At 31.4% G+C, this 27024-nt stretch overlaps 1 protein-coding gene across 1 annotated transcript; it reads right to left on the bottom strand.

Moving 5' to 3' along the window:
• Window positions 1–6862: 6862 nt before the first annotated feature.
• On the bottom strand, window positions 6863–13300 carry LOC119833388 (trimethyllysine dioxygenase, mitochondrial-like). The gene is made up of 8 exons (XM_038357376.1): window positions 13163–13300; window positions 12002–12101; window positions 11574–11689; window positions 10924–11144; window positions 9842–10017; window positions 8403–8627; window positions 7501–7634; window positions 6863–6999 (listed from the first exon to the last, which is right to left on the bottom strand). The coding sequence occupies exons 1-8, from the start codon at window positions 13167–13169 to the stop codon at window positions 6863–6865; spliced, it is 1116 nt and encodes a 371-aa protein (XP_038213304.1). The 5' UTR covers window positions 13170–13300.
• Between the last annotated feature and the right edge of the window lie 13724 nt (window positions 13301–27024).

Raw genomic sequence — 27024 nt, 5'->3', positions numbered from 1 at the left:
ATGAATACGAGTTATATAACCAGATTTTTATATCATTTTTAACTGAGTTTCTAACAAGGTCTTAATACATAATTGTGTTATTTTAGCAGAGCACAACAACGATAAGATCTTGCTAACTGCATGCTTATCTAAATGGAGCTATTTCAATCTCATCTTGAGAATTTTCAAGTGTTCTTGTCAATGTATTCACCATTTATTGATTATTCAGATATTCTAAAAATGATCATATATTTTTAGTAGCTAAAGCAAAGCCAATAACCTATGTACTTTAAATATTGTATAAAAGTAAAGAAATTAAGTATTATGCCTTGTTTTGGAATGGATTTGATATAATTTTCAAATGAATACATAATGTTTTCCTTATACTGATCAACTTTAACTACGAAATACTCTCCCGACACAAAAAATGTTCTATCGCAATTTATAATCACAACACTGTTTCTACTCAATGCTTTATTTATACCATGTATCGATCACTAATTATAAGTGCAAGCTAATCAAGCATTGCAAAGCATAATAGCTTCAAGTTCACGACCATAAAGGTTTAATAGGTCAGACTCTAATAGCCGTGAATAGAAGCTTCAAGGGTGGCTATAATAAAAAACAAAATGGAGTTTTATCACGCCAGTACCTTTTTTTTTTAAATTATCATTATTGTATAGCTATGTATACTTTAGGTATATTGAAATATTTTTAAGGTTACTCTTTTACTACTTTTTTCTGTGGAGCATGGTGATTTAATGAGTGCTAATCAATTAAACTTAATATATTAATTAGCTTTTCAAAAACTTAATCTATTTGAAGTAATAAGAGTATAAATTTGAACTTATATTAACTTATTCTCACTGGCATAGATCTTTCGAATTGCGGACTATGTTTAAAAATATAAAAATTATTTAAATATCTCAATTATTAGGTCTGATATAGTAAGGACATTATTTGGCTTTATCAAATGTGGCAGTTGTTGTTATTGTTAGTGTCAAAATAAAGATATAATAATAATAGGATATAAACAAATGTCTTAAACATTAAATTTGTTATTATGATCTCACGCTTGTTATAAAATGTATAATTTTTAAACAAATCAAGTAATTATAATATACATTCAAACACAACACGACTTACACATTTCCAATCTCGATAACAACGTAAGAAGGTTCTAGGTAAATATTTGGTTGTCACCGAACCACCCTTCAGGAAAAATAATAGGACTAAGGGTGCTTCTCGTTTGTGTCTGGGATATGTGCAAATGTCAGGTTAACGCTAACAATCAATTTCTTACACTGATCTTATAAAATACATACAATCTGGTACAATTCCGATTTTTATCCAGAAATGTGTTTGAATAGAAAGAACGTAAATCTCCTAAAAATAAATATTGTATACTTAATATTTTATTGTGCTCACACAGATATGTCAGCATATGTATTAGTATTGAAAAAGTATTAACTGTTTTATTTTTACTGATGATAAGAATTAAAAACTGGGAAAGTTGTAGTAGAAAATGAAATAGTAGTGTAGCTTTTCTACTGACAAAAAGAGAAAATATAAGTACAACGAAAATATGCGTTGCTCGTAAATTCGTACGACGTACGAATGTTTGCGCTCATGTAAGACGACACATTTGCAAATATAGTGGTATAATTGGTTTCGCGTATGGTTTGCGATTATGCGAATATGAGTGAACGGCATAAGACAAAAAACTTAATTTACTTTATAAATGTAATACTAACTGCGTTTGTTTATAGAAGGAAAAACATTTAACAGCCATTTTTCACGTACTGAACTATCTTACACCATTTTGGCGTAAGATGAAAAAACATACCTTATTTAAACCCTTGTTGGCGGTTGTCGTCTAAATAATTTAAAATTTTATTGTTTTATTCTTATCTAGTATAGCAACACGAAGGTTGCTTAGAGTTATACGACCACATAGCGCTCGGAGCACCTTACCAGCGTAAATCTTATTGTGGACAGATTGGAATCGTTTCTGCTGTTCTTTTATTGGCTTTTTATTGCTCGCTCCGTGCAGCGAGAGGTGGCAAAGCTGACCCGTCCTTCCGTTCCTTATTTATATTGATCCGGAAAGTTTGGGCGTATAAAAATCATTGCCTACATAGCAATTTTTCTTATATAGATAAAATAAATAAAGTTATATTTAAGTAAAACAAAAACACATCGTTATGATTAAGATAAACAAAATTACATGGAATATTTAAAAATCAAGTGAAATCGTCTTTATGGAATATTTTAGAAAAATTATTTTAATTATTTCAATATTTGAAATGAATGTTTATGAGTTTACGATGAAAAAGGTACGTATAATTTAATTAATTCCATTGCTGTGTTTGCTGTATAAGCTAACAAAATAGCTGTTTTTAGGAAATATCTTCCATATTGAAATACATTAGGGACAAAACGGTTTCAGTACAATCAGTCTGACAGACATTATAATGAAATTTAACAAAATTGTGGATGACTAGCTGCGCCCCATGGTTTCACCCGCGTAAGTCCGTATCCCGTAGGAATATCGGGATAAAAGGTTGCTTATATGTTATTTCATTTGTCCAGCAATCTACGAACCAAATTCCATTGCAATCGAATCAGCATTTTTTGAGAACAAAGAGAAACAAACATACACACATCTTCACAAACTTTCGCATTTATAATATTAGTAGGATAGGACAGGATATATGTGGAATATATGGATATGACGAAAATTAAATCCTCAAAGGGTTCCATTTCGAAGAAATGCTGAAAAGTTATATATTACTGTAAAATTAGGTACTAACATAATATTAAGATTATTATTTCATGTTTTTAAAAACTACCTGTACCTCGCGGTTTGTCTCTTCCAACACAATTTTCTTTATAAATTTGTTCCTGGATCTTTTACATTCTATTTAAACAAACAGATCGAGGTTATTACATTTATAATCCTTACTATTATCTATTATCAATCCGAAAGCGATTCTGTTTGTCTTTCACGACATAAGGAGGCTAGGCTGTGTTACAGTTTACATTTTACCGCGTATAATTAAAAAAATAAATAATACATTATTTACGTAAATATTACATTATTTAATTCACCATTTCCATGGGTATTTCCTTTGACCTGTACTAGTAAAGCTTGTAATAGAATTCTATTTTCCCAATACATTTTTATGCTTCCACAATAAGAATCACAAATAATGCTGTTACATATATATCCACTTCAAAAAACATTCGCCTCGATACTCCTTGAAAGCTCACTGTTAAACTCAATTACCCAAAAATAATTATAACAAAAGGTCAACAATTAAGAGGGAGTCGAACATTTAAGCTGTCAAACCTAATTGCAAGTGAAATTGATGTTTTAAAACTTAATGACAAAGGGGGATGAAGCAGATTTTATTTGAGACCCTTGAACTCATTCAGGAAACTCCGTTAGAAGGAATGTGGTATTTTGATTTAACATATTTTTATAATTTATAGATGGCGATGCTTTGATATAAGTTAAATTGCTTCTTAATTACTGGAAGCTTTTCAAAATTGGTTCATTTGCGTTCATAATTGTTTCGGATTTTATACCTTATTCTTTAATAGACTTTTTGAAAATATCCGTAGTTATAAGATAGTATAAATATATCTGATTAGCGCATATTAAGAAAAGTTATATACGTACATTTCTTAATGTTATAATATTGAGAAATAGCAAATCGTTATGCATATTTAATTCTATTTCAAAATGTAAAAAAATTATATTTGAAGTAAATATTTGAATAGTTTAATTTTACACCAACATATTAAATAATACGACAATTCAAACACAATGAACATCTGAATAAATGTTTATTCTTCTTATTTCATATCAAAGGCAATCGCTATCTCTTCTTTGTTATATTTTAATAAGAAATATTGAAAGTCCTTTAAGACTTCATAAAAAGGAAAGAAATAGGTCGCTGTCGACGGAATTCTTATAAAATTTTGAAACCCATTAGCGAATAGGTTTTTACAATAAAGTTCTTCCAAGCACTTTTATTATAAAAATTTAAATAACAATGGAATGTCAGCGCTGAAACGATTTCTTTTAAAAGTAAAAAAATATATTGACTGACATTTTGGAATACGTATAAATTGGAAAGGAGCCAGTATAATATTAATGTAACTTATTGGCTCTTAGCACCAACATAAATGCCTTTGTTTATTTCAGCCCATATATGTTCCCACTGCTGGGACACAGACCTCCTATTTGTTTATTTCATTATAATCAAATTTAATAAAACGATATGGTTAAAAACAGGATGGCTATTATGTTCTCTTTCTTATCTATAACGATCTGTATCACCAACCAGCCGAGAAAAACATTGAAATTGTATAAATTATAAATGATTAATTACAATAACTGCAAAAACGGACAAGATAATTAAAGGGAATTTTATAATAACTCAAAACCATTAATGTACCTAAACTGTGTTATTGGAACTTCAACCTTATCGCTTAAAGTTTAAGCAAACAATCCCAATGTCTCCTTCTGGACACTTTGGTAATCATCCAGTTTCTAATCTCACCTTGAGTCTAATGAGTGTTTAGGTATTCTTGAACAAAGTGTTGGTAAATGAAGATTGATTAATGTAAAGAACGCAGATTTTATAAGTTCTTAATTTATAAGCGGTATAACAAGCACGATTTTTTTCTATCATAATTCTATATATAGAAATATATTCAAGAAGTGCCTTATAATGGAATTTTATAAAATAACAAAGTACGTGGTAATAGTACAAAATCTTTTTAAAATATGAAGTTTGTCGACTGGACAATATTAAACTTGTTATGATATATATTGTGATTTTATAGATCAATAGTATGACTTCGTTTAAATGTATAGACTGCTATGTAAAAATACATTTATGAATTTCTATAGCAAGTAGCGGATTTCAGTAAAATTGCAGGATACACAAAGGAAGGCATTTGGGTGTCCGGTCCACATAAAATTGTGATGGCATACAAGGATCCTGAATATTTTTGTGAAATTTTCGATGGTTTCACAATTATTGCAAAAAATAATTGTTTGTGTGGTTTATTATATGTGTTTACATTTTATGTGAATTACTTTATTTGTAATCATTATAAATTTGAATTCTTTGTTGGATATGAAGTTGTTATCACTGGGTCTGGTGGCACCCGTCGTCGAACGTCGGAAAGACAATACGCTTCTAAGGGGGGAGGAATAAGGAAGGTATTGACGACTGGAAAGAAGGAATGGACCACGGTGAGGAAAAGAAAACGGTTCTGCCACTCACTGTACGATGAATATGCTAAGCTATACTGTTTTCTGTGGGGGTGTGGTACTTCCCCGGTGCGAGCTGGTCCAATTCCTGCCGAAGAGTACTCGGCCCGGACATAGAAATAAACAAGGAGCTTTATACAGTTTAAATTATTAAATTTTTTACAGTGTCAACTGTTAAAAACTGCTAGTGTGAACATTTTATTCTGTTTATCTTTTTGCATGTTGCGAATAATCTCCATACCGAATAAATCATTAAATGCAATCGATACGCAGATAATATCGGCTAGTAGAAGCCTAATGAAATAACAATATTCCAACGATACCACAAACCCGTGTTTATGATATTTTATTATTGATCAGACTATAAAATACTATAAAGGTAGTTACTGAATGGAAGATATTTTGTAACGTTCATTTATCAGGCTAAGCTCACAAGTTACTTATACTGCATTCTTTGCTATAAAAACTGAGACACTTCGACGTAAAATAAATTGGCTGTATTTGCTCCATCGAGACTATCTATCTTCTTTTGATGGCTCATACGTACAGTCAGCTCAGACAGTCATTGTTTGTTAAGATTTTATATTAAATTTCTATTTTATATAAAATACTTTAGGTTAACTTTAAGAAGAAAAATATAGACATTCCATTCCATTTTAATATTAATATCAAATTTAAAAATCCTTCAGAAGTGTGGGATGCATCTATTCAATCATATCATATGAAGAGATGATAAGTCTAACCTAGAAATTCTACAGTTACAAATACCTATTGTTCAAAAGGCAATTTGTATTTAGGGACAGTTACAATTGATATTCAAGAGATCAGAAAAGAGCAATAAATAAATGTAAATTAAGCTTTCGATTTTCCAGTTCAATACGACGGCAATTCAATACCCTAAATCAAGTATGAAATGCCGCATCATTTATTACATTTTAGGCACAAGAAAGACCCAATATCAATTTCATTGTCAGTCAACATGGGTCGCCGCAGCAGATTGAAATTGACCGCACAGTTTAAATGGACAGCTGTCGAATTATTTGAATAATTTAAAGGCCGCATTAATAAATCAAAGGGAAGTTGGAAGTGGTTTATACCCCTGCATACCACGTGTAACATGCGACTCTATAAATATTATAGATTTCAGGTACATTCAAATATTAATTTAATCCCTGTGGCATTTGTAAATTTTTACATTTGTTTGTTTCCTATGAGCATACCTGTAAATATTCATGGGTGGTGATGGTGGCGGTGGCGGTGATCCTCGGTAGACCGCTCTAACACAATAAAAAAATTAAACAAACACATTTATCGTGCTCTGTAGCTATTTAATTATTTGTTATAGCATTGTTCGTAGAAACTCGGAATAAGGCATTAATTAGCAAAGAGACGTCTATTCTAATGGAACAATTATGTTAGCAAAATAGATTGTTAAAGATAAATTTAAGGATACATTGAGTCATATAGCATTAGGATGAGAAAAAAAAAACATTTTTGAATTCATTAGCAATTTTCTTATATATTAAAAAGTTCTTATTGAGAATTTGGCAAGCTAAATCGTAAATAGATGTTACGTAAATTAAACATTATTTGTTAACAAATAAGGCCCAGTGTGCGAGCTTTGTCCAACCAATCAGCACGTGAAACGTAACAACCCCATAGCACTCGTTTTCCTGTAAACGCAGTCCTGCCGTGCAGCACTCTGAAGTTGTCAAACACCAATATAAAACCTGGAATATTGCAATATGTATATTAATTCACATTTAACCTTCCCTTCAAGTATGGTATTGCTTATTGATAACAGTCTTGTAAGTATTACAATGCAGATTTATACTATCTTTCCACTCGTGGTTTCACCCGCGTAGTAATGAAAAGATAGACAGTCCCGGGATTTTCTTTCCCATTTGTTATAAAGCTTACAATCGAAAGTTGTGTGATCTCAAAGAAATTATTGCATAGACCAAGCTTTGAAATTGATCCTTGTTAGTCAAGAAATATTCGACTGTCTTGATCACGAGGCGGAACACGAATGCGCGTTTTTTTTGCCAAACCGTAGCAACGTGTAGCCTCTCGGCCACCCGTGATCCCTTTCTTGCCTCGTGATCAAAATTTTTTCTATTCTTTAAAATGGTAATGGTAAGTAAAATTTAAAGTGGTATAAAACTAAAAATTAAATTTTGCTCCACTGTCATTATCTTCTGTAATTAAATAATTATTGCCAAATACATTACCCGGTTTCAATTTAATCTGCCATTGGTTTGCGCTCTCTTCAAAATATTTCGCTAGGTTTCGTAAGGATCGATAATATGCTCTGCATTCGTCAGCATTAGCAAATGCCATTGGAGTACGATCGTAGGAATTAAATCTGGAATAGTTAAGATATATAATATAGTTAAAATAATTAAAGTTAATATTTTAAATGAAAAACCTATTGCATAGGTTAAATTCAATGATTTTGAACTCAGAAAATGATATTATAGGACAAAATACAGCGAAAACGGTTTGGTATTTGACTTTCATATACTTCCTTTTATTGTATTTCTAAACTAAATTTTGGTTATCTGAATTTAGTCAAATAATAATGAAAACTTTATTAACCGACTTTGCTCTACAAATTAACATAGCAATACACCAAGTATTGTTTTAGTTATGTTGCAAATGAGTTATTTCATGAAAGTATAGTTTAGAAAATGATTACTTTATCAAATATAAATTTACCTAGAAATATTTTTAAATGTCTCATTTGTATATATAGTAGGTACATCATTCATGTATCAGACTTCATGAGAAGCAAGCACATTAACTACTAAAATGCACCAGAAGGCGCGGCGCAGTCATCCTTTAAAAGTTAGTCCATAATTTAATAAAATTTTATATATTTCCATTGAACTATTTTTAAATTGTTTAAAAATACTAGAAAATTGGTTATCAATTATCGATTGCCGTAACTACTTTTATTCAATTTCTATAATCATCTCTAGATCCAGTAGGTGCTAGTTTGATATTATATATCAAACTAGCACCAAATATTAAAGTAGATGCATATAGAAAACGATTACTATTGCTGGATTATTGCATCTCGTAAGTCATCAAATAGAGGTTTACGTATATAATACATGTATTATTACATTACCTTATTTGCTTGATATCATTGAACCTATCCAGCTGTATAACTGGTGCAGAACATTTATGGAAATGACCTTCTTCTATGAACTCTGCCTCCACTTCAAACTTGGTTAGGAAGTCGAAGTCTTCAGGGTGCTCTTCTTTCAATTTAGTTGCAGCATAGAAGCCGTCCACAAAAACATTTTCTCCGCCCGTCCCGTTTGAGTGCTCGGTGCAGTGAAACATTTGTAGACTAAAACCAAAAACTACGACTACATTCTTGGAAAGTTCTAGAAAGTGGATTTAATACTACATTTACTTCAATAATCGTATTATAGATAACTTTCGAAAATTGTTTGCAATAGACATTATTACGATATAAATATTAAATATTATACACTGAAGAGTTCCCTGAGGTCTTAACCGTTTATTCCGTTACATTTTCCTTCCTACCTTAAACCGGATGAGGCTTCTTTTATGGGGCTATCAACACCGATACAATATTAACTCCGGCTCAAACCAATTTCATTAAAGTCTAATAAGCGAGCAAAAATCTAATATCATTCATTTTCATGGTTCAGTGCTAAAGGTTTTAACCTAAAAGCCGAAGGGAATAAATGCTGAAAGGTTAGCTCAGGGCCGTAGATGTATATTAAATTTAATCTTGGGATAAATCTAAATATCATAAAATTCTAATTTTATTCATCACTGTATCGAAAACTTTTCGTGAAATTAAGATCAGGTTTCATGAGCCACAGAACGCTTAATTACAATGATAGACTTCATTTTAATATTTCATTAGTGCGTGTATTTCTGTCTTTAAGCAACTGAGCATTCAAATAATTTATGTACTAATGTAATAATAACATTACTTCAATTACGTTAATCCTATTAAAATGTAAAACAATGAATTCTGGAAGACAAAAACCAGCATTTTTGTAATTTTTGTAGCGTGAAAAGTTAAGGGCGCCAGTCGGATCTGAGAGTTGGAGCAAAATTACATCCGTCCAACCGTACTTTACGGCCAAGAAAACCACTCAACGGATTGCTAAACAAGATTTAGCCATAGGTAACAAAGCAGTTTCGAATTCATCTCTTTCACTTAAGAAATAAGGTCTATTGTTTGTTACTTTGTTTGGAGAAAATAAGAATTTAGAGTTTAAAGTGGAGTATAAAAAATTACTATTATACGATTTTATAATATTGTACATCAAGCTTTATTAAATTATTTTTTTAATTATAAAACTTTAATATCGTGACTCAATATTTGCATAGAATTCACTGAGCTAAGCAAATGTAGCAAGACACACACAACAACTAAGACAAGGAAAAAATAACAATATTAAAAAATAAGGTAAAAATTATGTAAGTTGTTATTATGTGCTATTGCTGAATGGTCTAAGCTCAGCATAATATATCCTGAGTTCGCTGGCGCATTCCGTAATATTAATTTCTTCAGATTCTCACCCAGCTGGTTCCGTGAAGTATGTGTTATCAGTATGTTGTTTTAATGTGATATTAGTATATGCTGTGTCAGCGTGTTCCGCGGTTGAGGTTACTTTCCAGATACCACCAAAGAAAGTGTTCTGCACTCCTCCCAGTGCTTTACCGATTACTTCTATTGCATCTGGTGTTGGCTCCACCTGGAAATAGAATGCATTTAAGGTATTAATGCGGAAACTTATCTTATGCCTTAAAGTCGAACGTGCAAATTCGTAGGAATAGCTACACTATTATGTGTTATGAATGACTAATATTTTGACGTCGTGGTTATCGTTTAAAACTTTCTGATCTAAAAACGGTATCATCAGAAGGAAAGGAGAAAAGGAAATTTCAAAAGTGAATACATTTTTATCAGATTTTATTTAGTGTTATCTTTTTAACTATAAACGTAAATGGATAAAAAATAAAAAGCTTTAATTGTTGTTCAATTATATCCCTTTCCGTTCGAGTCCATATTGGACCCGCTATTTTTGTGATATCATCTTTCCATGTATAACTTTCTATACCTCTGTCCCTTTTGCAGTCTATCGAGTAGAAATCTGTCTTGTCCATTTTTCCTTTTTCTCTCTTGTCATTTTTTTATCTTCAATTTAGTTGTTTGCATATTATATTTTAATGTTGTTTAACTTTTCTCTGTCGTTTCTATAACCCCTATAGTGTTTCGCTGAATTACGTTTAGAGGATCTTTTCTTTTGTCCGCCAGTTGTTCTGTCAATGCTTTATTCTCACATCCTTGCATCTCTTTTTTCTTTAGAACTTCGCTTAGTGAGTGATTCTACTTTCTATTTCCTTAATGATGTAGTTCTAGGTGGACACTAATTGTCTTTACATACTCATGCACTTATTCTGTTTATTTATTAATTCAATTATTATTTTATCGAATTCAATAATGTTTCGGTGGAACGCGGCATCCTATCGTATAATATAATTTCATTTAATAGCAACGTTAGAAAATATTTTCAAACGTGAATTTAATTCTACAATAACCCCTCATTGGATTGAAATAATAGATTTATGAGAAGCATTAAAGAGTTGAATTTTCTTACTTGTTCAATGAAAACAACTCCATAATCGAGCAATGACTGAAATACCAGTTTGGCTCCGTCAGTACTATTAATAAATTGATCAGCCGAAACTCTGGCAACTCTCGTGGCAACTTCAGAACCTCGCCATAGTTTTGGTGTAGCTTTCCTTTTATTACACCACGTTTTGTAGTCGAATTGTACTAAGAAATCAGGAATATAACTCGATTTGTGATTATCACTCCCTGAAACCAAATGATAGTTACTTATATTTCTTCATTTAATTTAAGGTTGTTTGTTATCATGCATTGCAATAAAATGTTTGTGAAAAATAAACTAACTTCAATTGTTTCGTTAATGGTTAATAGCTGAGACCTGGATCGTTTTTAATACTATTTTAAGGAAAACGTACTATATGTAACTATGCTATAATCTAATCTATACTATAATAATATTTAGCTAAAGAGTTTGTTTGTTTGTAAAAAAATAATCTCAGGAACCGTACCGATTTCAAAAATTATTTCATTTGCAGTTGCATATATGCGTGATACCAGAGTACTATAGGCCATGGCTTTATTTAATGTAGATTATGTATTTTCTTTTAAAATTAGTATATAAAAAAGCGAAGCCGGGGCGACCTTTTATATAAATACGTTAAGAAGTGTTTGACTTACATTGAATGAAAAGTTTTGAATCTTCAGTAATTGAAACTTTCACAAAAGTAGCATCAGGTATATTCAAAAGATGTTGAGCTCTTTGGTTTGTGTCTTTGTGAAAACATGCTGTGCATCTGAAATGAGTTTTAATATTCTTTTATTGACATTTATATAAGAGACAGAAGAATCACTTTTCTTTATAAATCAATATAAGCTCATATTAATTATAAGTTCTGCGTTTTAATTGATGAATACTTCTCTTGACGATAGATTATAATCTTTGAACAAACACAACCAGACAAAACAAAAGTAACATTATATATCGGCCGTAATGTACATTTATTAATTATAAAAATATAAACATATTGCGCTAGAGTTATCATGATATTTTACATGAAATATAAAATAGTTTCTCTAATAATTTTATAATTACTTTAAAAATATACCTGCAATGATCTCGAAGCCAACAATCTTCGTAATCTATCGATAAGCCATCATCAAATACAAGTTTTAGTGTTCTGCCATCAATAGAATAGCTTTTTATTGCTGGAATAAAAAAATGATTATCGAATATGATTATTAGAAATAGTTATATAAGTTATAAATATTAGATACTAAATATCACTAGCTGAAACCCGCGGGGTCACTTGCATGTTACCCGGGTAAGAATTAGTCTATGTGATAATCCAGATTATAATCTATATTTGTACTAAATTTTATACAGATATGATAAGCTGTTTTTTTGTTTGCGTGAAACAGTAACAAACATCCATACTTACAAACTCTCGCGTTCATAATATTAGTAGGATAAGGAAGGTGTATTTCTTAATGAGTATGCGAAAGGTGTATATACAAAAGTTATATATATTATTTTGCCGGGTCTATTATCAGGTTTGCTCTGTTGGACTGAATCTTGTACTTTTGAGTCACGATCGAAAAAGCTACAGAAAGAACTTTGGTTTTTTCTCTGTTACTATTAAGCTCCACCGATTTTCAATGCTGTTTTCCTTATAATTTGAAAGTTGGCAAATCAGAGCCCATAAACACTCGCAAAGGTACCTAAAAAGTACCTTGCGATGCCCTGCCCGGTAAGGGATACGGTAAGTAACCGTTCAAAATACAGTGGAACGCTACTACTGTATTTTATGGGGGGTGTGATACTTCCCCTAGTAGGTGCGAGCTGGTCCATATAGTACCGAAGCGTGCTCGGCTCCCACATTCGAAATAGGATTTAAAATTTTGATAAACCTTGTAGACTTAAGCTTATATCTCAAAATACTGATAAAGTTATTTCTAAAATGCTTGAATGGAATATAAGACTTGACTTGGAAAGAAGAATGCTGGAATAAAAGACTTCGCTACCGTATATATAATGATACGCTAATTTATGATTTGATATACTTGAATATGAAATAACAATATTGTCTGACGTCTTACAAAGTGGGCACGGGTCAGCTAGTGATGAATAAAAATGGTTTAAAGACAAGTCAATTATGAACGAAAAACACTTGAATCAGAATTAGTTATAAAAGTATTTCATTTATTCTAAGATCTTAATTGAAGTTTATCTTAAATCTTAAGTTGTACAGATAATAAAACATTCTTACTCTTCATATTTGTATACACGAAACAAATTTTATCACAAATCGACGCTATAACACGTCCACTATAACGCAATGTTAACTATAAACAAATTATATAATTAGTAGCAGATACTTGTAAATGTCGACGGTTATCAGCTATCTATCTGGATAGCAAATACATCCGTCCATTCGATTATATATACACGTTCATTATGTATGTAAATTTATTTTAAATCAATTATTTTATCATGTGTGTGAGTGCGAGATGAACGTTAGCATTTAGATCATAAATTTGATAATGAAATGGGTTAACGAGTTTGAATAAGCATAACATTCAACATAAGGTGTGTGTAACAAATGGATATTTCTAAGCGTAATATTACTACTAAGTAGTATTTTCTTGTGCTTGATTTTACGCGAGTATTATACATTTAGTCTCCCCATGACCACGCTCGCTGTAAAGTGTTCGAAACGTCGGATTAATAATATAATGAATAAATCCTGTTTAAAATCTGTTAAAAAGTCTTTAATTACTACTAAGTACTTATCATTTTTATTTATTTTTTTGGTATTCTTAGTTCGGAATTACACGTGGGTCATATAAAATATGTAATTACTTTATTTTATGTCAATAAATATTTTTTCATTTTCAATTTTTTAAAACTTGTATTAGATTCACCTGTAAGTTTGTATATAACTGACTCCTTTAGATTCACTTATGACCCATTTAAGCGGACACACTGAATTCAAACTTTGCGCATTTTATCAAGGATAGATGACAGTACAATAATTTCAGGAGTATATTTTATTATCCTGATAAGGATCGCCATCATTAAATAATTTCCTTATCTCACAACAATTAAAACATGCTTTTTAGATTTTAAATTATATTTCTTATTATTTAGAACAGCTAATTTGTATAACGTATACACTACACGTACGAAATAAATAAATAAGCGTTAATTTTGTATTTATAAAGTTAGTCAGCATTGTGTCTTTATCTTCTTGGTATTTATTAATTTAATAATACTTCATGTAATATTTCTGCTCTTTAACTTTGTGACTAATGACCCTCGATAAAGAATAGCTGTCTAATTAAGTAAACCCGTTGGGAACCCTCTCAGTTTTATTTTTAAGGCGCAGGTAATTAAATAACAATTAGCTGATTCAGTGGAAGAAAAATATGTTTTTGGTACAGCTTTTATTTTTTATGGAATTAATATGCATAATCTCATGTCAAATATTAGAAGAGTACGATTACATTAGAACAATAATTTCAACAATCATTATAAACCGAATATCATTCTTAAGTGGTTAAACTGTGTCAAATCACTTCTTTCTCTAATACATTACAATTGAGAGTTTAGAATTAAGAATGTTTATTTTAACCTCAGTAATAATAACATAAGATTTGTTTTCTATTAAATGTAAAAAACGAAAAATATGTCAAGGGGGTAAAATTAAAAATTATATATTAGAGGGATAAGATTACTCAAACTGTCTGAAATGCTACAAGAAATGCACTTATCGTTTGGCATTCAGCTAAAGGCAGTGGAGCGTTTAACATAAATCTATTGCATACCAGTCTATCGGAGGTAATATAATAAATCATTCTCAAAGAAGATTGAGTGTCAGGAAGTTTTATAAGATATAATTTTATTACGTTACTTCATGACGATGCTCACGGTAATAGGCTTAATGTACGGTTAGTTCTCAAAGCCATTTACGAAGAACCTAAGTAAGATACATTTACTGGAATTGCATATTCATATAACATTAGTAATATGGAAAGTACCAATTTCATATAAATTTATTAAATGTGTTATTAAAACAGTCTATAATTTCTTAAAGACGACTTTAATAGTATTTGAAAGAGCTTTTACAACTATCAATATTATAAGCAGAAAGCCATGTTTGTTTGTTTGGATTTGTGGACCAATTTAAAAAATAATTTTACCATTGGATATAAAAGTGATCGCTATATATATGATACATGTTTGTCTTAAATATTAAACTATTTTTATTTTATTATAACTTGACTATTATTCCCAGTCAGTCTTTAAATGTACCATTGAAACGAGATCACACAATAGACGCTCATTAAAATTGAAACGATAAAAAGCAAAAAAACCAATAGAGTTGTCCGATCCGAGTGTTGTAATTCAATTACACAAAGATGCAAATGAACAAAGGAAACAACAGATAGAAGATTCCGATTAAACAGATTTGCGCGAAATTTTCTTTTGTTTTTTGATCGGTAAGGGCGTTAATTGCTTGAATGGGCACACAAAAAATGTGCATGCATTTAATTGTACAACTCGACTTGAGAGCATATCAAATATTTAAAGCTTCAGAAAAAGTATATATACTATGCGATTCATTTTAAAGAGATTCAATTCAAAGCTAAACGTGGGTGTAATCAGATTATGTGATGTTAAATTCTACTAATATTATAAATATTATAAATGCGAAAGTTTGTAAGAGTGTGTGTGTTTGTTGCTCTTTCACACAAGAACTACTGAACCGATTGCAATGAATTTGGTACGTAGATAGCTGGACAACTGGAATAACATATACGGTATACGGACTTACGCGGGTGAAACCGCGGGGCGCAGCTAGTAAGTGGATAATTTGTAACGACGTTATTATATTTTCTCAATTTCTAACAGGAGTCATAATATTTAAAAACATTTTTGGGAAATATAAATCATTGCGTATCACATCTTACTAATATTATAAACGTCAAAGAATGTTACGATATATGTATGTTTGGTGCTCTTTTGCGCGAAAGCCACGAAACATATTACAATTATGCTTGGCAGTGATACACTACGTATCAGACTATCACAGAAATACTTGCAGTTGACGATTACTCCTCGGGTGAAACCGCGCATCACAGCTAGTCAAAAGCATATTTAATATCGACTACTATACTACTTATATACCTCTATGTAAATAAAAAAAAAACAATTAAAAACAGGGCATCGTAATGAATGCATAATTTGTATTAAAACTTTTAACACCGTTCCTTCTGTTCAACCCATTGAACATATCTATAGGCTTATCGTAAGACATAATACACGTAAATTGTAACGATTGTCGCGATAAATGCTTATTGGAATTCTCTCTCGCGTCTCTTGAACAGGCAATTTAACTTATAAGTATGCGTGGGTCATTAACTTCAATTTGCACTTCAAATAACTGTAATGGTGTAGGTACGTTTGAGTTAAATCGTACCTATTCGTTTGCGATATCTATGTTATAATCCCTTCTAAAAATAAATGCGAATGTAACTCTGTCTATTCATCTGTCTGTTCATCTGTCTCAACGTCTAAATCACTGAATCAATTAGGGTGAAACTTGGCTCACAGATAATTTTTATGTAATATAATAAACAACTTTTATATATACTCAGTGGATTGTACTTGATGGCTTTCAAATGGGTATGGGAATTAAGCGGGGAAATCCCCGAGTCCATCCTTTTCTTCACGGGCGAAACCACGAGCGGAAAGCATGTATTATATAAGATTTCTTACTTCGAAGTTCAGATTGAGCTTTCGTCTATAGTTTACCATTAGTACAGTTGTTGTACACAAGAACAACGCGTTCCACTTCTATTCTAGAAGATAAACAGATTTGAAGGAGGATTTGGATTTAAATTCGATAACAAAAGAAAGGCAGAATAAATATATGATATTCTGATTTTCCTTCCTATCGCATGAAAGATTGACTTTCTTTTTCATCTAAAATTACACACTGCAATGTTCAAATGAGAAAAAGGGAATGTTTGTACTAACTACAGATTCTATAATTCACCAGGTGAGTTTCAGATCGATATTGCAATATAATTACAATATAAAAAACTGCACCCTCAAAACCTTTTGTTACAAATATAACTTTTTGAAGCAATGTGTATATTGTATAGAAACGATATATTTTCCTTACATGCACCAGCAGCAGACGTGCAAGCATATAAATGGATAAAATGATATCTTTCTGGCAGTTTGCCAGAGACATCTGCTGTTTTACTTCATTGGTAATTCCATTATATTTGAGGGCAAATAGCCAGCAACTAAAAGATTGCTGTTATTGGACTAAAATATACTATTAATTTTTCCGTTGCACATCTTGACATGAAAAATACTTCAATATGTTTATATCGAAATATACTGTCTCGCTTTTACTCCGTGACTATGTAAGTTTTTTAATAATTTTATGTATATTAAAATTATTTCTTTTTTAAGACGTCATATTAAACCACTTGGGCCCTTTTTGTGTTAAATATTTTTAAATCTTTAAGGAATGCCTGATCCTTATCCATATCTTTGTCTAGCGCCATTACTTTCTGATACTGAAATTACTCCTGCTTCGCAATACGAAAGTAAATTATTTTAAAGTATTTAAAAACAAATGTTTGTGTAGACTACGAATAATGTAACTATTAAACCCGTATCACGTAATATTATTCACTACTTTAACTGAGACATATATATGTAATTGTGTTATGAACAAGTTTAGTTGAGCAAGTTTCGGCACGAATTGGGCCAGCTCGCTTTGGAGAAGGTATCATGCAGGCATCATGCCCCACAGAAGATGGGCGTGAAATACTAGCATGCAAATGGTATGATTTGCACGGAGAGAGGTCAGTAGACCTAACCCTTACCAGTTTTTTCCTTCTTTCTAGTCTTCAATCCTTTCTGTATCCATTTAAAAATAGCTGGAAAGGCATAATTAGACTATTTACCTCTTCAATTAAAGTTGAACAATCAATCACCCCCGGATTGAAATGCTGACCATCACGCGACCTACCAACCCAAATAATATATATATATATATATATATATATATATATATATATATATATATATATATATATATATATATATATATATATATATATATATATTTATTTATTTATTTAATAAAAAGAAAACTTACAGCTATAAGTACAGTTGTAGTAAAATGAAAAAAGAAAATAAGGCCAATTACAAGTTTTCACATGTATTCGTTTTACGTTTCATTGTGCATTATAATTAAACGTCGTTTGAATTTATCCCGCAGATTCAATGCTTGAAAAAATCATTAGCCATATGTTTTTTTAATTGATGCTCTGTGGTATTAAAAAGGTCAAAATTCATTCCTTTCATTAGAAGGTTGAAATTTCTACTTGAACGGATTAGGAAGGAGTTTTGACGGTATTTGGAATGACTGGGTGGGATATAAAGTAGCTTTGGGTCACGCACGGGGTTGGGATGTGTTCGGAGCCCGATGTCGCCTAGCAACTCGGAGCAATCGATCGATCCGTTCACTATGCGTAGCAAGTATGCTACGTCAGCGATGCGCCTGCGCTCATATAACGGCAAGAGGTGAAGTTTTTTGCAACGGCTGGTGTAGTCTGGTAGAAAACATTTTGAGCGGTACTGTATATACTTCAAAAACTTCTTCTGTATGTTTTCAATTCTGTCTATATATGTATTATAAATGGGATTCCAGACTTGTGAATTATATTCGAGATGACTACGGACGAAAGCGCAATACAAAATTTTAATAGTTTTAATATTTTTAAATTGAGAAGATATCCTTATTATGAAGCCTAAGGCTTTAGATGCTTTTTTGACTATCTCGTTTATATGTTGATCGAAAATAAATTTTGAATCAAATGTTATGCCTAAATCTTTTATTGAGAAAACACGTGTTAAAATGGTATCGTTAAGAGTGTATGGGAAAGAGATAGTGGTGGCTCTCCTGGAGTAGCTGGAGATGTAGCATTTAGAGACGTTGAGATCAAGTTTATTACGTAGACAGTACTCTGTAAAACGATTAAGGTCCGTTTGAAGATCGATGCAGTCGTTTTCGTTATTAATGGATTTTAATATCTTCATATCGTCAGCATACAGTATTATTTTAGAATTAGTGAAACAATCCGATACGTCATTTATAAAAATAAGAAAGAGCAAGGGAGAAAGCAGGGATCCTTGTGGAGCCCCGGATCTAACGAGAACTGCTCTCGAAGAGAATCCATTGAGCACTACAGTTTGGCATCTATTGTCAATGTAGGACTTAAACCATCTGAACAGGTTCCCTCTGATTCCAACACTGCACAGTTTTTTGAGAAGAAGGGCGTGATCGATTTTATCAAAAGCTTTACAGTAATCTGTGTAGACTATATCTACCTGACGGCGTTGAGACATATTCTTAGTAATGTAATCACTGCATAATAACAAGTTGGAGATAGTGGAGCGGCCACTAAAAAAACCGTGCTGGTGTTCTACTAAACTGTGTTTAACAATAGAATAAACGTGCTTAAATACAATTTTTTCCAAAATTTTGGCAAATATGCAGAGCTTGGAGATAGGTCTATAATTTTCTATAAGACCTTTTTGACCCTTTTTGTGGGTAGGCATTATGAGCGCGGATTTCCAGATGGAGGGCATCAGACCTTCAATAAAGGAACGATTGAATAATAAGGTGAGCGGTCGTGCCAGGCTTTTTGCACATTTAACGATCAGCAAGGCGGTATTCCATCTGGCCCAGACGTTTTGTTCGTGTCGATTGACAAAAGAAGTTTGTACACGTCTTTTTCATCAACCGTAATTGAATTGATGTCCATCAAGCAAGTGTTTAGTTGGGGGACAGTGGTGAGGGACGCTATTATCATTGATAGGAGTGGGTGATAGCAAAAAATTTGAGCTGAAAAAGTCGCAAAAGAAGTTACATATTTGTTCTCCATTGTTCGAAATTTGCTGGCCATATCTGAAGGTTGACGGATAAGAGTTTGACGATTTGCTATTCTTTATGAATGACCAAAAAGCTTTTGGGTTTTTGGAAATATTAGTTTCGATGTTTGAGATGTAGTTATGGAACATTTCGATTCGATTTCGATATATATATATATATATATATATATATATATATATATATATATATATATATATATATATATATATATATATATATATATATATATATATATATATATATATATATATATATATATATATATATATATTTAAACACATATCATTTGAAATACTACGAAATACTAGAAACAACTACTCATACATATATGATGATGATGATACTGTGAGTCTAGTTCTTTATTTTACGTCAATACCAATCCTTAGACACGCCGGTTTCCGAGAATCAAAAGTTCGACGACATGTGACATCTGCCAACCAGCACTTGGCCAGCGTGTTGGATTATGGCCTCATAGGAGGCCTATGTTCCAGCAGTGGAAACATATATGGGCTGATGATGGTGATGATGTCCTTATACCCATACCTTACCATACAAAATCCTTTGTATGTAACAAAACTTTAGCATGACTCGAAATAAAGTGTTTTTTGCTAAAGCTTGCAAAGCCGATTTAAACTTTTAAGAGACATGTAAGAGAACTGCAGTTGTAAGGAATATCTTTATAAAGTTCGATCACGAAAGTTTGTGAGTGTTGGCTCGGTGTCTATTGCTAATAAATAATAAAATAAAATATTGCTTCGCCTTCTTAACTAGTTTATTGTCTCTCAGAACGTAGTGCTTCTCCTAATGAAATAATACAATTTCTAATGACTTATAATCAAAGAATACGTCGGAAATTATCATTACCGTAGAAGAATGCAATTAAAGTGTCGTTTTGGAAAATAAGTTTTTGCAATGAACACTAGAATTTTCGTCTCCGTGTACGAGGTAGTGTGTGGGCTGTTAAACTGTGATATCTGTGCAGAGCTTTTAAAAATCTCGCGAACTAAAATAACTTCTGTTTTCATGAATAAATGTATTCTATATTTTGTTTTTCAGTCAGTTTTCTATCTATCGGTAAATCAGTTTCATAGATCATAAAGTTCGTAATATTGTGTTTATATTCAAACTATTATTCTGTCATGTATGTAATCTTGGATACCGTTAGGTAAATGTAAAGAAAAACAACAACGTTGTTTTGCTTTAAGCTAATAAAACACATGGTAAAATCTATAACTATATAAAATAAATTTGCTCATATGTCTCTGTGACTGAACAGCTGAGCCGATAAAGTTGTTTGGTTTCAAATGTTTGAGAAACATAAATAATGTTTAACGGAAAATGTTTCTCACAAACATACTTACGTAATTGCTGCGTTATTCCATACGTAACGTCATCAGATAAATTAAAATGCGGTAAAACATGCTGCAGAAAAAATACATTTTCAATTTTGATGAATAATATCTGAATCTTATTGCAATGGATATTAATGGATTTAAATCTCTCCCCCTCTAAAACTGATAAGTGTTATTGAAATTGTTCGTTATCAAATGTTTTTTTTTTTATTTGTTCAAATTTGTTCAAGCAACTGAAAAAACAAACAAATTTGAAACGTAACTTCTATTTTCCATCATTTCATAAACAGTTCGCGAATAGATACGGGTATAAAAATAAGTAACGGAAACAATGGTTTGGCTTCAGTTGTATTCTTACAAAAAGCGATCCGTAGGAAGAAGGCAAAAGCCTGATGAGATATAAAAGAGTTTCTGTATAGCTATAGGACCTGTATAGTCGCCGTAGCCAGAGATTACCCCCTACAATCTCAGAAGCGTTTTATCACTAGTATAGTGATTTCTGTTATGTTATCTGTGGTTATATATTTAATATTTCACAATGTTTAATACTATCGCCTTTTGTGGACCAACTTTAGATTAAACCTAGAATTTGTTCAAATAGCGAGAGTTGGCTTACTGCCCTATTTATACCCGCCATAATTAAAAAGTGATATTAGCAGGTAGATAATCAACTCATTAATAGACAAGTTCACCCTCACCCCAATGTGTTCATCCCTACAGTGTCAACACTATAACATTACGAAAATATTTTATGATTTTTTTTTGACATTATTATTACAATGAATAAATATAATGAGTTGATCCGGCGATTTTCGCATCACCGTAGAACATAGCTTTGACGTATTTTCCTTATTGGTCTTACCTATTAAATGGATTATTATAAATGCATCAAAATCAAAATTATAAAAATCAGCCCAGCCATTCTCGAGTTCTACAATATTGACGAATAGCAACTGATATTAAATATGTAGATAAAAACAGTTTCATAAGTTTAATTGATTTTAAATTTTTTATACAACGTACTTGTATATAAAAATATGTCCTATGCTCGTTTTCAGCACAAACGTTTCTCGATTTAATTTTGAGAAATTTATTTGTATAAGATTACTGGTTAATCCAATAAAGGTCTTATCTACATATAGATACGTACATGTAAAAAACATGGAACCGATAATTATTAAAATCACCTGAATTCGTTGCAAAGACATGAGAAGCTGTAGCAAATAACGAGTACATAATAATCTAAGTATGTAAATATAACGGGTAAACAGTAGAAACTAAAAGATTATCGCAATTTGCTATATAATACGATTTGAAGTATTAAAAAAATAATACAGAACCCTCGTGTAAGCTTTCTAATCAAACTTGGCGTGTTTTATTGTTATGTTTCCATTTTATTCGTGCTTTTATAGTTTTGCTGGGGATGTGTCGGTGATATTGTTATGTTGTGAACATTTTTACTAGATAAACGTTATGAAAGTTTAAAAGCGATGCTGAATTTTATACGTAGAATTAAAACAACAGTTTCCAACAATATTGTTTTGATGCGTCTGCAATTGAAGCCCATGTGGTCTCAACAATGTTTTTTAAACAAATTATGAATTGCACGGTGATGATTGATGATGCGATTGTGAAAATAAATAAAAGACAATCGAAATTATTTATTTATATGAATGTTGGTAATGGACCTTGGGCTTAAAGTGAAAAGTCGCAGGTTCAAGACCAGTCGAGCGCGCAAGAAATAAATGATTTTCAAATTTATCTACACATGATACGGTAAAGTATTGTGATGAAACCAGCATGTCAAAGAATCAAAAAATCAGTTGTGGATTAAGGCCTGAACGCTCATAGGAGGCCCGAGTCCCTGCCACTGTAGGGCAGTTCCAAGTGCAAGGTATATGGGCAGATGATGATAATGATGATTTCAATTATATGTTCTATTATTGCCTAAACTATTTTAGAAAAGCCATACAGGTACAAAGCAAAGTATAACAAAGCCTCGTTAACGGTAAAGTTCTAAGAAAAAAGACCTATTTCAAGTTTCCCAAAATAAATTAGGTTTATCAAACATCGTTATTTATAAACCCTGAAACCCTCACGATGGTTAGGGGATTTGTCGGCCGTTTCGATCCGAAGGAAAAAAGGTAAAAATTGGGATCCTACTGGATTGATACCTGCATAATAAGCGAAAAATTTCTGAGAAGGGTTTTCAGTATTGCAGAATTCTTCCAGAACAGCAAATCTTTTATGACAAGTGATGAAGGTTACTATGGATATTGTTGCTTACTAGCATTCCGCCCGCGACTTCGCCCACGTAATCAAAAAAGCTCCTATGGGAATGGTATATTGGAATATACCGCGGTGGACCGCGGTAGATGTAGCCTATAGAAAACTATCTCTAGAACTACCTTCATTTATATAAGTCAGGATAATATTTTGTATCAAAAATGTAAATAGCGAACCTTTCCCGGGATAAAATTTTTCACAACTGTCAGATTTTCGTTTTCTTGACATTCTTATTATTTCTGGTTATTTATTTTTTTTTATTTGGAATGTCAATAACTTTTTTTACCGCCACTACAGTTTACTGCATGTGTGAGCGAGCCAGACGCAACACTAGCACAAATCAGAACAGTGAATGCATGGAGGCGATTTGTATCGTCAGATTCTTTTGATAATTGTTACTGTAAATAATTAAATCAAATTTCACCGCTCTTTGACATTGTAACATTACGAATAAATATAGATGTCTCGAAGACATATAGATTGTTTCGATATACTGACGACTGTATTGTAATACAATTTTAATATTTTGTTACCAGAAATAAAAAAATGAAATTAGCTAATGCTGCTTAAAATAGTGAACCTAAATAAATAAATAGAACTGTACTGCTATCATGAAGATTGAAGATGATTATAAAGGTATGGAATTAAGATGTATTTAAAGTGTAACATCCCGCAATATCTAGTTTGGCCAGCCATCTTAGTTTAATGCATTTGAAAACAACAGGAATATTTTCATTTTTGTGTATAAAAATAAATAAACAATATATACTGATATGTAACTCTAATCTATACTTATATCGCGGAGGCCCATATCCTCTCCTTGCTCTTCTCAGGCCTTTCCTTTATTCCTCTCATCAGTCCTTTCCAATTCCCTTCCCAATTAAAGTCGGCAATCCATTTGTAGAGGCGATAGGTCTGCAATTGAACTTACGCCTCTCCAAAGGTTCTTGGGCGGTGGTAGCGCTTGAAATGTTTAAAAATGGAAAAGTACAATCGACGTAAAATCTTACGAACTAAGTAAGATTTTACGTTCATTTATATTTTACATTATTTTAGTGTTCTGTGCAACTCCATACCTCCTGTATTAAAATTCGAAGACCAAATTCAAAGAAATATGAAACGCAACAAAACAACGCAGCTCGTAAGCCAATAAAGTCTTTTATTCATTACAAGATAAGGTTGATATCACACTAAATATTGTTTAACTTGTTTCTTTTAATTTCTATGTGACAAAAATAATTTGCTCGTTTTTCCGACGACTGGTCTTTAGTATTAAATAATATTTTTACCATATGAGACTTTACTACTAAGTATCATGGTTGTAATTAGGTTGAACGTAAAACTGTTTTAAAACATTCGATTCCGTTTTGTAGAGAACGAATGTAGATGTATATGTATATAATTTATTTATGATTTTATATATGACCCGTTATCTAGTGGTTTTGTTGATCGAAGGTTCATAACCTAATTTCTAATATAAACAAGGTGCATTATTAATAAAGTATCACAATTAAATCAGACATAGGTCAAGTTTATTTAAACCGATATTAGAAAACAATATTGTTATTTATTCAGGGCTGCAGTTCACAATTTAAATAATCGGATATTAATAAGATGTAGTTAAAAACAAACATAAACCAGGAATAGCTAAAGGCTAAAAGATATCGACATAATTTTTATTAAGATACAACACGGGACAATCTGGATTTAATAAATTCATATTGGTTCTTAAACAGGGCCATTCGACAGGCAGGTGAATATATCTGCCTGTCGAATGGCCCGTCCATTTCCCCTTCAATGTTACATACGACTGCTTTGCGAATAAAAAAAAAAAATGGAGGTAGAAACTTCACTCCTTCTTTCAAATAAGCTTATAGGTACTCGTTGTAACATTAGCTTTATATAATCGAAAGGCACATGAAAAGTTGTACAGAAATATTTGTTTTTTTTTTGTTTATTAATTTCATCAATAAATAAAAAGCATTTCTGTAATTCTATTCACGTGTGTGTTTCTGCACCATTAAAAAATTAAAAGCGTAAAACTATAAATATCAAAATTATCCACATTTTTTTTTTATTTACCCTATTTAAATTAATTCCATTAAAATAACCGCTGTTTATTGTTCATTACATTTTCATAAAATTTATTTTATATGAAAAACTCGCTATTATTCCGTAAACAGTAAACTCCAAGAAACATAGCATCAAAGATTTGTTGTAATAATTAATATACTTTCGGTATCAATCGAAAGAGGCTTATAAGATTTCTGCGAAGATTGCCGGGGATCGGTTACAGAATCAATGTGTAGATTGTGTGGAATGAAGGCTTTCTCGTTTAATTTCCTTCGCTTTTACCTTATTTTATAGAAAATTGATACTGCGACTGAAATAGTAATTTGCTTGTGTTTGATTTAACGCGAGTATTATTCATTTATAAATTAAAAACTTTTTAACGGATTTTAAACGCGATTTATTCATTATATTATTAACCCGACGTTTCGTTTAGTAATTTGCTGTCACAAATATGTTATATCACTAAAAATTATATATTTTTTTATTTTAGAATTTGCCATTGAGCTTAAAATTAATTAAGAATATCTTAAAAAAAATGAAACGTAAAATTTGCTCTTCATATTTTGAATCATGGTTAAATAATTCTAGGAGTGCTTTACACAGAATTCAGCCTTTGGTAAGAATGGTACTCGAAGGCAAGGGCATTGCATTTGACGTAGACAGGTCAAGAGCTTTGATAACGAATGCGTTCGTATAGCTGATTCAATTATCTATATGTACAAGGTTGGGCTGAAAATATCTTAAGCTGTCTCATAAGTGGTGTTATTATTAAATCCATTTGTAATCTAATTAATCCTAACCTTCAAAAGATGCGTGTAAAGATTTGACAGCTGTCGGACTATTTATTTTTAGGAAAGAGCATTTTGAAGGAAGCATGTTTTGTTAGTTTATAGATAGTGGATACAAATTAATTACATGCGACATTAAAGACTTTTTTTGGTAAAAGAGTACTTCTGAAAGTTTGGCTTGATCAACTTGACTTGGACTTTATATTAGGAATATCTCTGAAAAGTGAATAAATATAAACGAGGTAAAATGAACTCCGATGTCGATACGCGCTAGGAAGACTTACAGATGATAATATCCGACAAGTCCAAAAAATTGTTTTAGGAAACAACGAAGTGATTATAATCGAAACTTTAAATATGAATAATAATTCGAGAGACATGCATATTCATGCTAAATATTTATTTTACGATGAGAAGATTCTTCTTCGCCCAAAACATAAAAACGGTTTGGATGAAATCAAATACAAAGAGAGTTAGAAACCGCGAGAGAGGAAATTTTACTGGACCAGTAAGTATGGATAATATGACTTTATGCGGGGGATGCCACGAAAGCTGAACACTTTATAAAAATGCGATAATCAATTTTACTTTGTACTAAATTAAAGCAGAATCTACCAAAGGATTTAATCCTGAAGATTTCTTAACCGAA

This window comes from Zerene cesonia, chromosome 17 (genome assembly GCF_012273895.1).
Source record: "Zerene cesonia ecotype Mississippi chromosome 17, Zerene_cesonia_1.1, whole genome shotgun sequence".
Classification (NCBI taxonomy): Eukaryota; Metazoa; Arthropoda; class Insecta; order Lepidoptera; family Pieridae; genus Zerene; species Zerene cesonia.
The sequence above is the reverse complement of the archived record's forward strand: the minus strand, read 5'-3'. Positions and strand labels throughout refer to the sequence as shown.

Excerpts from the sequence above, each read along its gene's own strand:
- LOC119833388 (XM_038357376.1), bottom strand. Across the intron at positions 10,018-10,923 it reads GAGTTGTTTTCATTGAACAA|GTGGAGCCAACACCAGATGC; the intron begins GTAAGAAAATTC and ends TTCTATTTCCAG. Across the intron at positions 7,000-7,500 it reads GCAGATTAAATTGAAACCGG|GTTTTATATTGGTGTTTGAC; the intron begins GTAATGTATTTG and ends GCAATATTCCAG.